Source organism: Syngnathus leptorhynchus, chromosome 10, assembly GCF_054491065.1.
Source record: "Syngnathus leptorhynchus isolate UIUO chromosome 10, UIUO_Slep, whole genome shotgun sequence".
In the NCBI taxonomy this organism is placed as follows: Eukaryota; Metazoa; Chordata; class Actinopteri; order Syngnathiformes; family Syngnathidae; genus Syngnathus; species Syngnathus leptorhynchus.
This window is the reverse complement of record NC_141204.1, coordinates 6314645-6329884: the sequence shown is the minus strand read 5'-3', so window position 1 is coordinate 6329884 and position 15240 is coordinate 6314645. Positions and strand designations below refer to the sequence as shown.

General features: G+C 44.4%; 1 protein-coding gene across 2 annotated transcripts in view; it reads left to right on the top strand.

Moving 5' to 3' along the window:
- Positions 1 to 15240, top strand: part of slit1a (slit homolog 1a (Drosophila)) — a 67437-nt gene that overhangs the window by 40512 nt on the left and 11685 nt on the right. For both annotated transcript variants that reach the window (XM_085922276.1, XM_085922274.1), the window contains exons 8-21: positions 434 to 597; positions 3378 to 3525; positions 7592 to 7663; positions 9652 to 9723; positions 9832 to 9903; positions 10104 to 10247; positions 10404 to 10567; positions 10855 to 10878; positions 12930 to 13074; positions 13398 to 13472; positions 13549 to 13692; positions 13842 to 13985; positions 14055 to 14221; positions 14823 to 14955. In XM_085922276.1, coding sequence (XP_085778402.1) covers positions 434 to 597; positions 3378 to 3525; positions 7592 to 7663; positions 9652 to 9723; positions 9832 to 9903; positions 10104 to 10247; positions 10404 to 10567; positions 10855 to 10878; positions 12930 to 13074; positions 13398 to 13472; positions 13549 to 13692; positions 13842 to 13985; positions 14055 to 14221; positions 14823 to 14955 — 1668 coding nt within the window. The remainder of the gene's footprint in view (positions 1 to 433; positions 598 to 3377; positions 3526 to 7591; positions 7664 to 9651; positions 9724 to 9831; positions 9904 to 10103; positions 10248 to 10403; positions 10568 to 10854; positions 10879 to 12929; positions 13075 to 13397; positions 13473 to 13548; positions 13693 to 13841; positions 13986 to 14054; positions 14222 to 14822; positions 14956 to 15240) is intronic.

The window sequence follows — 15240 nt, the reverse complement described above, 5'->3', positions numbered from 1 at the left end:
GTACAAATGAAAACAATCATGGAAGATGAAACACCGAGCCATGTCTTGCGGTATCCTTCCAAGCTTCTTTACTGCCAGTGGTGTTACATTTTATAGCTTTTACTATTTTTGTGTATTGTCAGCATCTGTGCACATGGAAACGCGCTCCAAACACCAGCGACGACTATTTTCCCAAAAAAATGCAGCATTCCAGGAATGCCATGTTTGGAGTGTCGGGTTTGGAAGGCTCTTCTCCCTCATTCAGAATGCCGCGTTTACAATCATTCATGTAGCGTATTATTCAGTGAGTTTGGCCGCGGCGGTTGCTTGTAATGAGCTCGAGGACAGAACAGACACGTTTGTGCTATTTACGTCTTCACTCTCTGTCAAATTGACTGTCAAGGAGAAGATCTTCAAATAGCTTAGTTTCTAACTATTCCTGTTTGTTTTACAGCCGTCTCCACTCCAATAATCTCAACTGTGACTGTCATCTGGCCTGGCTTGCCCAGTGGCTCCGACAGCGGCCTACCATTGGTCTGTTCACTCAGTGCACGGCACCGCCCGAGCTCAAAGGTCTCAATGTGGCCGAGGTTCAGAAACACGAATTCAGCTGTTCTGGTAAGATCGCCACGTGTGACATATACCACAAACATTTTGTTTTGTAAAAATGAGTTGAATTCTAAGTTTCACAACCATTTTCAGTCTATTTCATTCATTCAATATTCTGTATTTTTGCTTGCACCAAGATCATTGTAGAGTTACTCCTTTTCTAACACAATAAAAAGGAATGTGCATGAAGTTTATCATATCAGGACAATGCAAAAACCCGAATGAGAACCTCCGCTCCCCCTCAAGGCCATCTCACTACAACACCAGCTGTGATGGTTGGTTGTTAAATGTGTGTTTGTGGGGGTGTGCCCCCCCCCCCCCCACTCCCCCATATCTCTCAGTCACTCTCCATGGGTTGTGATTTTTATGCAGCCATAGAGCGTGACAACGCGGACCATTAACTCTTCCTCGCCCAGGGAAAGTGACTCAAAGCGTGGGAGTGGAACTCTCGGAGATATGAAAAGCGAGGTGGGACTGTCCGAACCCAAGATAAGGCCGCAGAAAGTTTAGGCTGAGCTTCATGGGAAGCTGCAGTTCCCAATCCTGACATGATTAGTTGCCCATGAGTTTCAAAAACTAACAATCACGATTCCCACCCTCCAGAAAAAAAAAACCCAGGATGAGCGTACATGAACGCAGCATATACGTTAAAGTCAACCAATTATACAAACACACGTGCATGAACGATTGACCACAAGTTGAACTCCCCGTGAAAGACTCATTAGGCGACTTGCCTGCTGGCATTCACGCACACACATACACACCACATATTTTTTGTATTTTCATATGTGTGTGTCGTATGTATGGGCTGTGACCAGGCCAGGCCACCTGCGGGGGATTTGGGGCAGGGTGGCGCTGAGTTGGGGAGAAAGAAGGATGCAGAAGCAAAGCAAAAGACTGAATAATCGGGGAGAACGTGTTTTTGGTTTGGCTGCGCTATTCCGAAATGTCGTCATTCCTCTTCAGCTGGAAAAGCGTTCCGGCGTTGTGAATTTTCAGTGTGTAATGAGTGACAATTTTACTACTTGACACTCATCATTCCAGTTGTCTTTTGAAGTGTTCTATACATTCAAATCTGTGTCTCATTTTCAGTTTTAAAAAAACGGCCATCAAAGCAAACAATCAATCAAAAGAAAATCTGTTTCGGCTCCACCTGCACATTCTTTTTATAAAAGAAAGTGATAAAAAAAAACTGTAAAACGAGCACTGCACAACTTCAACTTTCTCAATCTATCGCAAAGTCAACACAGTTGTACCAATGGTGAAAACACAGTTGAATATTATGTGGGACAATGGTAGGCTCTTTGACAAAAAGATAATGGCTTTTCCATAAGAAACAATAATCAAATTGAAGATTGTCCATTTTAGAGTGCAGGGGGAGTGTAATACAACACATAAATTTTGAAATATAAATAAAAAATGTGAGAACTCAAAGTGAATTTTCGTACAAGACATGTGGCGTGTAGCCAGTAAAAATATTATATTTTGGATGATGAGAGGAGCGAGTTTAAATGTGTAGACAAGCAACCATGCAAATGGCAGAGCGCGTGTGTGCAGATAACACAAGGGAGACGAAATTGGAATACGGTGGTCGTGAAAAAGCTGGAATGGGAAAAACAGATCTTGTATGAGCGCACGATCACATCAAAAAGCCTCGCTTCAATTCTACCTGTCAGGGAGCTGTCATCGTTCACGCTGCTCCAGCTGCGCTATGCACTCTCCCTGATCCCAGGCCTGTCAAACGTGGCATGTTCCATCAGATGGGAGCTCGGCTCTGTCCTACACCTGATCCCAGATCTGTCAAGGAGATCACACGACCTCAGATCAGGCTGGGTATTGCAGCCGTGTCAACAACACAGTTTTTCTTGTCCTGTTTACCTCACGTTCCGGCCAGACATTGGTCAAAATATTAGGAACATGGCATTATAATTGCCCACACTCTCGATTTCATCAATTGAAGCACTGGAAACTATAGTGGGCTCACTCCAATGGCTTCAAGTTCATAAGCGGATGCCTCACACCATCAGAAAAACTCCAGTTTAGTATATTTTTAATGCTATTCATCTACAGTGGAGAGCTAGCGCCATGTGTATAACTTCCACTATCTAAGTGATGGTGAGATGCTGAAATATTAATCGTTTGAAACCCAGATTAGTAATGCTGTGTAAATGAGCCCATTTAAAAGTCTGTTTTATTCATTTTATCTGGGTTAGATTTACACACATCTACTGACACGCAGTCGTGGCAGCGATGGAGGCGCCCGCTCTTCGACGCTTCACTGTCAGCTTAGTTGAACAGGTACCAGGAGACAGCGTGATGGCTCGATGTGCTCTGTATGCAAATTGAAAAGTTGAAGTGTTAAATAAAAGAGAGCACGTTAGGGAGCTGGGCTGGTGCTGAATACGCACCTACTCCATCCACCAGGGAGCGCCGACTCAGAAGAAACATTTGAGGAGAGATCAATGCGTACTATCGGAGGCCTTCCGTCATCAGCGCAATTGTATTATTCATGTCTTTTTTCTCGCTCACAACACGCGACGCCTTCCCTTTGACAGATAACCCAGTTTCTTGTTCATTGATTCTCAAGGATGTACGAGTTTAGCATAACGTCAAGTTCATTTCTTGTTCTCAATGTCAAAGCATGCCTGGAAAGGAATCATCAGTGTTCATTTGTTATTTAGCTCCCAAGGTGCACAGTGACAAGTATGGCTTCATTATATATTCTCTATAGTTGGCTTTCCCTTCCAACATCTTTATCCTTATGTATTAACCAGTTGTTTTGTTTCCAGGCTACCAGGATTCATCCAGTCCACAACCGTGCAACACAGGCGGCGGATCCTGTCCTGCTATGTGTACGTGCAGCAACAATATTGTGGACTGTAGAGGGAAGGGTCTGACTGACATCCCAGCCAACCTGCCGGACAGCATGGCCGAAATGTAAGCAGCACCAAATTAATGAGATATGCTTGGACCTTTTAAATATGCCAAGCTAGATCATTTAATTTTGGGGTATTTTCCGGGAATTTTATTCCACATTTCCCCACGTTCATAACATCTCAGATTTCATCCAAATCCAGAGGAAACGCTCAAGTCCAAATTTCCATTAACTGACTTTGCTGAAAAGTATTTTATTTAAGACAGTTTGACATTTACAGCAATGCCAATTTGTTTTTTTTGTGCCCAAACTTAACCAACCAAAACACCATAGGTCCATTTTGGAAAGGTCATGGTCACCGTCATTGCCTACAGTCTGTACCACAGTCTCAGTCAAAGCATGTGGTGTAAACAGTCCAGTGAGAAAAACACAAAAGTGACAGAAATAAATATAGAATCCTGCATTATCTTTCCTGAATTAATCATGTGCACCCCAGAAAAGTGAAGTTGTTTATATTATTCCTTGGGAGTTTTGCTCTTGACTTGAGCAAAGTGATGGATTCCAGCGTGAAGAAAGCCACAGAATGTGCACCGAAGCATAGCGCTGCAGGGCATTTGTTACCGTGTGCACAATTCAGACGTGCATGCGCTTCCATAAACATGCCTGCGTATGCACTTACAAACTTGAAATGATTTAAAACATGCATGTAGGCATGTGCCGCCCCCCCCCCCCCCCCCCCCCGTGCTGGAAAGAGATCCGTCCATTTACCCTTGGACAAGTCATCTCGTAGCATAGGCGGAGACTGCGAGCTCTTATCAACTCAGATGGCTGCGAAGCGCGCGCAAACACTAGTTTATCAGCCCGTCAACATCTGTCTGCGTATTAACTATTTTCAGTCCACCGGCTATCAGGGTCGCTGTAATTCCCAGGAATGCTTGAAAGGATTTAACTTTTCAAGGTAGTGATTTTGCTCTTGATGGTAGGGGTTAATGCCTCTTTGTAAAATCCTCATGAAAAACAGTGATTTATGAACAGAGGGGAAGCCGACATTTGCGATGCGAAGGCGACACAGCAAGTTTCTAGGTCTCCTGGTCCCTATGGGGTCTGTTTATAAATACCCGGCAAGCATGGAAGCCCCCAACCACCCTGACCCATTTCTAGTCCACTGATGTGCTGGATTTCCTAATTTGGATGCGCCGTTCACACTCGAATGACCACCCACAAAGTCGTCTTCTGGCATAACTTTTCATTGTTTGACTTCTCCCTTTTGTTTAGGTTTTTCCAGCCTGTTGCAACACTGGAAAGTTTCCATGCTTCACTAATATTGCTTAAAATTCCTTAATTACCCCAAATGTAGGTCTTGTGAATTTATGTTTACATTGATAATTTATGTTAATACTTTGTGGTTTTGCATAACATTGATTAGAATGTGTTTGAACTGTCTGTAATCACTGGATGGTGTGGTGTGGGGACCCACGTTTATGTATGCCCTTCTGGACCTCTTAAAATATGGTCAAAAGTCTTGAATTTAATTGAAGTGGCCTTTAAAAGAGCTCCTAAAACATCTTAAATTTGACATTCGTAAGCCAGTGATTCCTGATAAAGGAGAGCGGAAACATCGGAATGCTAGGTGTCCCTATTCACTGTAGCGTTGTCGGTCAAGACATTTTAAAAGGTCCCCCTGCCCTTCACATCTAATTGCTCCGAAAGTACCACCCCGCCAATAAACTCCGATTCATCTTTTACAAGACCGGGGTGAAAAACGCTCCTATACCATCCGCATTCCATCATTCCCAACGAAGCCTTACCTTTTGGGCTATCCTTCTCTGTCTCGACTGAACTTTCCAGTCGGCCAAATCACCACAGAACCAGATAGGTTTGAAGAACGAGAGAAAATAAAGGGGAAGGGTCCGCTATGATTGGTGGCTCAGTAATTTACTGCAGCCGGTTTCATCTGTGCTTGAACTTCATTATAAAATCAGTTTCAATTACAGGAGGTCTTACTGCTGTGTATTGAGGCAAACATGATGCCTTGCTAATGAGATACTCATATATATACACACGTTCATTATGTAAAAAAAAATGAAGAGAAAAAAAATCACCAAACCTATGCCCCCCTTAATGAATGCCGGTGTTTATAGCTGTGGGGATGTGAGCTGCTTTCTTGCGAAACTAGGACCACTCGGCCCCAACACCGACCACAGCACATCATTATGCGCCACGGTCGGCCGTGACCGAGCTCCACCTTGCCTTTCCCCTGTCATGACTTTCAAACTCAGAAAGAAAATGCTGTATCCCCTCTCACCCCCTTAATGAAAGCCATGCTTGGACTTTAATGAAAAGGATCAAAATCATTGATTGTGTTGACACTAGCTTGCAGACAGACACGCATACAAGCACACAGACTGACAGATTGGACAGGAAGCATTGATTGAAGGCAGCACTGAGGGATTGTTAGATTTTTTATTTTTTTTCTGTCAGATTGGGGAATTTAGTCACTTGCACGTATTTATTTGTAAGGAGTGACCAAAAAAAAAATATACTGGAGCTACACTTGGTGACTGTGTCAGAGCAGCGAGACGAGCTTGTTGCTAAGAAAAAGCACAAAAGCCACATTGGCCCAGCGCTCGGTCGCTTTGTGAGGGCGAAGGAACCGCAGCGCCGTCACTTTGCGGCAAAATCACAGACACATCGGGACAAGCAGACTAAAACAGACCGCAAGAGCACGGCCACCGCAGGAATCTGTGGTCTGGAATCGCAAGAATGTCCATTCCAAGAATGTCAATTGCGCCGCTAGTTCGCCCCATATGTGGAGGATGGACGCCTTGCTCCGAGGGGGGCAGACTCCAGATTGAACATTTTCTGAAGTTGTGCAGCAGCGGTTTATGTTTCGCAAAAACATGCGGCCCATAAACATAGCAACGCATACAGGCATGTAATAAATCATAAATGTCTGTAATTGAATGATTAAATCGTGTGGAAATGTTCTCGCTCTGAGAGCAAGCCCCTCTTTTTAAGAGGTTGCGGTTACAACTATCATCAATAATTTGCAGGTTTTAAATGATGCCCGTTTCCTTATGGTGACAAATAGCTTTTAATGATCTTCGCTAGCCTAGCGCCCATAGCGCTGGCCTCATGTATGCTGTTGTGTAGTGGCCTCGCTGGCTGGACGACCAAACAGAACCCCAGCTGGCTCCGTCCAGGCCCCACTAAGCCTTGTTAAGGAGACTTTTAAAAGCTGTCAACTGACCTACAGATAAACAGCCCTCTGCCAGCCACACCAAGGGGAATTGCCCCGGGACCAACTTAAGTAGCGGCTTGGACATGCACGCCCTCACTAATGGCCTCTGGTGCTGTTTGCTCCCCTGCGACCATCCGACACTGATTAGGCCTCGAAATGACCCAACAAATGTTTTCATTGTCTGCGTGGCGAAATCTCGACCGACTTTACTCAAAATGACTCGTGTTTCACCTCCCTAGGATCATTATTGTTTTCAGGATTTTCATGCGAGATCATAAATGCTGGAAAGTCTTTCATCAAGAAGAAATATGACTATAATTGGAAGGCCCTCACAGATCCTGTTCCGAGGCACACTCGTTTGTACAGTTTATTGGGTTTCAGGATGTTATGAATCCAACATGCCTGATCCTATTACAGCTGGAGGATAGATCTCCTCCAATAGAATCAGGTCACATGACTTGAATCAAGTCAAACTTTAGTCACCGATTTTAGGATTTGGGACTCGATTATGTTGTCGATGCTCAAGTAACGACTTGAAATTTAGTGGTGACGTAAATTGCTTTTTTTTTTTACCCTGGCAACTGCTTGAATCTCGAATGTTAAGGCTTGAGACTTACATTACGACTTATTCCAATTTCTCATAGAATTCAGAGGTGAACTAGCAAAACACAGAAAATCAATGTGCTGTAGTGAAATTATGTAATTTTTATTTCATTAAGTGATTGCACGAAATAAAATCGTCTGGATCCAGATACATTTTTTGAGCAGACGTGCAAACTCCTATCAAGCAATCAAACCAGATGATTTTATTTTGTGCAATATTTTTTTGGACAATTTTCTGTGAAGTCTATTTTTGGTTGAGTGGTTGTATTTTCATTTCTCTCTAGACGTCTGGAGCAGAATGGGATCAAGACAGTTCCTCCAGGAGCTTTCTCTCCCTACAAGAAACTGCGCAGGATGTAAGTACACCAACACGACATGCTCGCACTCATTTAAGACTGACACCAAGAGGCTGCAAGCAGCCACTCTGTCCACTGCCAACAAAACCCGAATCGTTTATTTTGTCTGCTCACTGAGAACATTCACAGAGTTAGGGCGGCGTGCAGCAGGCGCTCAGATGCTACTCAGTCATAATAACAGCTCTCATCTTTCCAATGCTGTTCGCTGGTATTCCCCTGGCAAGTGCCACTCGGGCCCCGTGTGGGGAGTGTTGCGCCTGCCTGGGCAAAACATAAACTGTGGCCGGTCGGGAACGACGAAGGCTGAGGCTTGGCTGTCGGGTGGGCGGGCGGGAGCGAGAACAGTGACAGGCCGGTAGTTGAGCTGTCCCGTCAGTCAGCCGCAGTCCGTAACGCCAGCGGGCCTGAGCGGCATAGCTGCAAGTGAAGCGGAGAAGAGCGGAAGGTCAGGGAGTTTCTAAACGCAGCTTGAAGGCTGCTTCTGTTTAAACATCCAGCCGTTTCTTTTCTAAGGCCGGCAGCCACTGGAACAGGAGAAAAACCTTTAGTCGGTCTTTGTTTTGGTGCAAAAACAAGCACTGTATTCAGTAAAACTTGTGTTGTAGTTCAATTAAAAGACTGCAAACAACAGCCATTATAATGAATAAATATTTACAAGCAAATGTTTAACTAGTGGAGCAAAATCACTCTGCTCCTTTTTTCACTGTGTTTTTTTTGCACTTCCTGAAATACTAACTTTAGGGAGAAAAGAGAGAAGCTGAATAACTTTGACTTTATACAATCAGAAAATTCGGGGTCTTCCATGAGGTCTTCCGAATGAGACACAACCGGCTGCTGAGTCTGCATTTAGCATCAACTATGCTTTGCGGTATGTCTATGTTGACCCTCCGCGTCTGCGTTGATTCAGCTGGCCGCGTGCCCTCGATGGACTACCTCAGTTCACACACGGTTTAGACAGCACCTATACATCATATGTTGCAACCTTCATGGGATATCATCTGCAGATGTCTTTGTTATGTCTCTCTGAGGATGTGGATAAAATATGGAGAGATGATTTATACAAGTTAAATATAGGCTTATAGTGCATATACAATATATACTGACGGTGTTTCTATGCTGCTGTATTTATGACGTTATACCTCTTTTTGACCTCGTGGATCCTCCTATCCAAGAGAATAACACACAGACACACAGTGGTGTCTGAGTTTACAGACACACACCAGAGCAGATGTTGGCTCCTCTGCTGTATTGAAATTTCCAAGCCCAGGGCAACTAGACGAATGGCAACTTATTTAACAGTGGCCCCCCCTTCACCCCGCAACAAATATGAACATACTACTTTTGTACCACATGATTATTTTCATTTTCTCTCTCTCTGATTCCATTGAGTGCTGCATTCACAGACACACATAGGATTAGTGGTTATCCTGTGGGAAGAAGCCTGTGGATCCTATTAACAACTGTAATGTACATGTTTAATAACTCTGCAGTTTGATGGACCACAAAGAGTAATACATGAGTTACCCCATCCCCCCATATAAGAACTCAGTACTTAGTTTTCATCATGAATAGTCCAAGCCTGCTTGCTGGCTCACGAGCTTGCTGGTGGCAAGAATCATGTCGAGCTTTTCCGCACCGCCATGTATTCATTGTTACTTGTGTTACTGACTTTGTAAGGTGCATGATTTGATCGACAATTGATTAATAATGTCTGCCATGACCGCATAAAACAAAACGTGTCAGTTACTGTAATTCTGTTGCTTTTGTAAAACCTTACTCTCAACGCAGGCCAGAAATAATACAAGTAAATGTGGAAAGAAAATGCAGATTTTTTTCTTTTCCCAAATATGTGCAAAAGCTCTAGCATTACATTTATGAGCTCCTCATTTGATGCGCCAGGTGTTACTTGACAAGTGCAACTCTGAGATGAGTGTGCTGTCAAACCACGCCAACAATCCAAGTGACTGACTGATGTTCTTTACCAACAGAGACCTGAGCAACAACCAGATCTCGGAAATTGCTCCAGACGCCTTCCAGGGCCTGCGCTCCCTCAACTCACTGTAAGTGCTGCTTCCAGAGGCCGTGTTTGTGCATGTGCGTCCGCATAAATTTTCATCTGGCTTGTCATTTTTCCACATTTAAATCATGCCTGTGTTGTGATCTCCCAGCGTGTTGTATGGAAATAAGATCACCGACCTGCCCAAGGGTGTCTTTGATGGCCTCTATGCCCTGCAACTGCTGTAAGAACAAACACACACACATTAAACAGACAGAATGTTTTTTCTCCCACTCAAGGAAGAAGTCCTAACCTTTGAGTAAACCTTGTACCTATGCGTCGTTCTCCAGCTGGAATGCATAATGAATGAAAAAATAAATAAAATCTGACAAGCCCGATTCCCTCCTCAACTCTCTTCTCCTTTTTCCCATCGTTGTCTCACAGTTTGTTGAACGCCAACAAGATTCACTGCATCCGTGCCAACACCTTCCAGGACCTGCAGAACCTCTCGCTGCTGTCGCTCTACGACAACAAGATCCAAATCTTGGCCAAGGGCACCTTCGCTTCACTGCGAGCTATACAGACCCTGTGAGTGAAAACACATATAAAAGCTCACCTAGAATATTTTGGCTCTGGAGGCTTTGGAATAGCACGGAATGGAATGATGTGTTAGAAAGTAGGGTAAATCTGTCCAGTAAAAACTTTCTAACAAGAACTCAAACTGGATGTGTCTTCTCGCCGCAGCCACCTGGCCCAGAATCCCTTCATCTGCGACTGTAACTTGAAGTGGCTGGCCGACTACCTGCGCTCCAACCCCATCGAGACCAGCGGCGCCCGTTGCGCCAGCCCTCGTCGGCTGGCCAACAAACGCATTGGACAAATCAAAAGCAAGAAATTCCGTTGCTCCGGTAGGCGGACAGTCTCCAAGTGCCTCTCCCTTTTTTGGGATCAAAATTTTATTTCATCTGCCAGCCTACTGCTGCTGTCATTCTTGTGTCTTATCATTTCTTCAGTTTGTATTGTCTTGTGCCTGCTTACTTTACTCATTGTCATCTGCAGAGAGATCTCATATTCAGTTGTCACATACTACATTGCGTCATATATAAGCTCCGAATTATATATGACTGTGTCGAAGCATAGCTATGCTTTCTGAGCGCCCACTGACATCAGTCCCTTTGTCTTTTCTCCATCACAGCCAAGGAGCAGTACTTCATCCCAGGTGAGTTCATGGCTACCATTGTCTTCTTCCTTGCTTTGACTGTTCATTCACCACTTTTTTTTTTCTTTTTCAAAAACAACCCAAAAGGTAACTTTTTATAATGTTGCCTTGTTAGTGCAATATATTTGTAATATCAAGCATAATACAACATTTTGTAATGTGGCCTTAAAACACTAACGGGTGCGTCTTTGTGTAAAATGTGTGAGTTCTGTAAAATCTCTCAAGAAGGAAGGGAATGTGCGTCCTCTCTGACAGTAAATGCTAAAGATGATTAAGCCCATAGGGGGACCGTGCTTCCTATCAGCGGATCTTTCCGGACCTCTTAGCAAGGGGACTTCCAAGCAAATATCTTGCAGGATCAGTGATTCATTGTGATTCATCGTCTTGACTTGCACGTGTGTAAATTAGAATGTCTTTGGGTGTCCTAAATTGCAATAACTCTGGCTTAGAGACCAATTGAGATGCACAAGGTAGAATTAAGCTAAATGTGCAACAAATATAATATGTGGACTAAAGTACCAGGACACACTTTATTGGTGAAAAGCTGTCAGGATCCCTTCTATCTTAAATCTTCATCTTTCTTAGACATTTTGGACAGTCCCATGCTGCCACTGCTGCTGGAATAGTTAGGAAAAAAACTTTTCTGTTCCAGCATGACTGGAAAAGTTCCACAATAACATGGTCCAATGAGTTTGATGTGGACAAACCTCAAAGACCCAAAGACTGTAAACTAGGCCTTCTCAACAAAATGCATGACTGATAATTCCCAGACACATTTCAAAACTTCCTTGAGAAACGACCGTGTGTCCCAATACTTTTGTCTACATCAAATCCAGCAGCAGTTAATTAAAGAGCTCCTCAATGCTGAGTTATCTTGTGCCATTTTCAAAGGAAAACATCTCAGATGATGTGTTTAGTCCTCTCCGGGTTCCATGCAGTAAAAGTGTGGCCACCATGTACTTATCGATACTAATGATGATGACTCACAAATCTCCCTCGAGGACTCCTTGGCGTCGTTGCGATCAAAGCTTAGAGCGAGCTCGACCTTTCATTGCTTCCTCTCCGGCAGGAAATGTTATTTCCTGTTGTCTGGCCGAGGGAAAGTTCCTTAATGAGCTGTTTTACTGTGTCCAAAGGAAGTTATTTCTGCAAATGCGATCCACTCACCAATCTCTAATAAAGTCAACAATGAGGCTTTGCGGTTATGCAATGGCTTCAGATGACGTCCCGTTATTTGGCCACATTCTTGTTGCTCGACTTTTAGATTCCCCTCTTGCTTCTTCCTTGAGGTTTTCCTGCTTGCGAGTGTGGTCTGGGTGGCCCGCGTTGTCTCGGTGACGTAATGCGCAAACTTCACAGAGGCAGAGAGGTGCACCACTGTGAAGCATGCGAGAGGGAAAAGGGACAGAAAATGTTATTCTAACAGAAAACACTAGGCTGTTCCCTCTAAATGGAACATATGCACACACACACACGGAGACACACTCTGTTCTAAGTGGCTCCCGGAGCTGTTCCATTATTGAGCAGCCCCGATGTATCTGGCAGCGCACTTTTTGGCACGTAACATCTATTCATAGACAGAGAGGAAATGCAGGGAAACGTCTTGCAATCCTCTGCCAACCTGTCTCCTCCATGAACATCTTCTAGGAGGACCAGAGGTGGCAAAAGTACTCACAGTTCCGACCTTTGATCGGGACCAATGTCTCGCCACACCTCTCATCTTTCATTCGCCTCTCATTCGTCTCCACCTGACTTGCAGAGTCCTCCTGGGTACTCTGCTTCACTGAAGCTGACTGTCTCGATCCTCTTTGCCATCCTTATCTCCGTCGACCGTTCCTTTTCGGCCCACTGCTCACTTCTCTAAAATAAGCCCCCCCCCATTCATGAACGGCAGAAGCGCTTCAGCAGCAGGCACTTAAGTTCAACAGAAAGTTAGGGACAAACTGCAGAAATGGCAGGGATGCGTGACTCGTGGTGTTGTGGGAAATTTCATGTGGGGATGTATCGTGAAAGGGGCTGCGTGACGGTTTGTGTTTCCTTCCTGGCGTCAGGTGCAGAGGATGCCCGACTGAATAACGCCTGCAACAGCGATCCGGTCTGTCCTCCCAAGTGCCGCTGCGAGTCTAATGTGGTGGACTGCTCCAATCTGAAGCTCACCAAGATCCCTGAGCACATCCCGTCATCCACCACTGAGCTGTAAGTGACGTGTGCAAAATAAATGGCGGCGAGGGGGGCACTTTATCATATTTTTCGGACTATAAGGCACATTTAAATTCTTTAATTTCTTACTAAATCTATTGCGTTTTATAATCATGTGCACCTTATGTATCATTCCATAAATTAAAAAAAAATGTTGATATAAATTTAAATATAAACTGGGGAATGGGTTGACCAAACAAAGAAAATGTCTAAAAAAATGTACATCTTGTTTTATTTATATTAAAACTGTGGTATTACAAAATTAAGAATATGTAAATGTGTAAAAACATTTTCTATATAATTTCAATCCTTGTGTCCAGGCGCCTCAACAACAATGACATCATCACTCTGGAGGCCACCGGCGTGTTCAAGAGCCTTAGCCAGCTCAAGAAAATGTAAGTCTATAATTTAACGTTGAGATTTTTATCCTCACTTCAACGTTTTTCCTAATCTTCTGTTTGCTCTCTACAGCAACCTGAGCAATAACAAAATCACAGAGATTGAAGACGGCGCTTTCGAAGGCGCCTCGTCCGTCAACGAGCTTCACCTCACAGCCAATCAGATCGACACGGTCCGGAGCGAGATGTTCCGTGGCCTGGAAGGACTTCGCATGCTGTATGTCGCATATGACTTTAAGCACATTTAAACTTTTTTTAAAGTTCTTCAAATAAGAGGTCAAGCGTGCTCGCTTCAAGCTATCTGTTGACCCTTCAAAAACATATCTTTATATATTATGTAAAATATTTCTTCTAATGCTTCCACAGAATGCTGAGGAACAACAAGATCAGCTGTATCCACAACGACAGCTTCACCGGCCTCCACAACGTGCGTCTGCTGTCTCTCTACGACAACCAGTTGACCACCATCACGCCTGGAGCCTTCGATACCCTGCAGACCCTCTCCACCCTGTGAGACCTCACTTCTACCCTCATACATTGCTCCTTTCCACACCTTTTTACACGCTATTCTTACGGCAGGAACCTTCTGGCCAACTCCTTCAACTGCGACTGCCGGCTGTCTTGGCTGGGAGACTGGCTGAGGAGCAGGAAAATCGTCACGGGAAACCCTCGCTGCCAGCGTCCGGCATTCCTCAAGGAGATCCCCTTGCAGGATGTAGCGCTTCCCGATTTCCGTTGCGAGGAAGGTAAAGTATCACCATCATTTATGGTGACGGTTGTCCACTTTCCTCAAACTTTGTCAAGATTATCGTTCTTGAGAAAATTCAGAAAACTTCAGCCTTTCAACTCCAAACATGAGTGAAAGTGCCAGTGATCATTTGCAATAATGAGCGCTATTGTCCAGCTCTTTGTTTACGGAATAGATTGCAGCTCAGCACTTCCTAAGCTGCTTGTCGATGTCAGGCTGAGTGGAGTTATTGAGCGCTTTGGTTTATTGACCAGTCAGCTTATTTGCCGCTGAATTAATGTTAGACTTGTCTACAGGCCTCGGGCCAGCTTCCATTCTTTGTCCAGGATAGTCAATATTATATTACTCAGACACCTTTATCTCTTTCCCACTAGACTTCCTATCTTTTCTCAGTCTCAATAGCTCACTGTCACTTTGAACGATTGTGTTATTTGTGCTTTGTCTCGCCTTTAAACTTTTCATTCTTTCAACACTTTCTCTTCCCACCCTGACAGCTCCAACGTAGGCCGTAATCTACATCACTCCCACACTCTGTCATCCCACAGCACTTTTTTTTTTTCTATGTGAGACATCTCCCCCAATTTCCTCTCTATCCTTAGGCCACGAGGACTCAAGCTGTGTGCCCAGACCTCAGTGCCCCAGCGAGTGCACTTGCCTGGAGACGGTGGTTCGCTGCAGTAACAAGCACCTCCGCACACTGCCTAAAGGAATCCCCAGAAATGTGACTGAACTGTAAGTGCCTCCATTCTAACATTTGTGTGGCGTTGAGGAGCAAGCTAATATACACAACACGGACAGAAAAGTATTGGGACAAACTGTTGGCAACTCAATGGCGTCTATCCCAGCTGATTTTAAGAAAGAAAACACACCTCACCATTTTGGAGGCCAAGAAGCCCTGCAGTTGTTCTCGCAGACATTCTTCTTGTGAGCTTCACTGCAGCCCTCGAGGCTTGCACTGATGTCACTCTTTTACTTGTGGCCAAGGATCAGTGTGTGCGTGTGTGTGCGCGCATACTT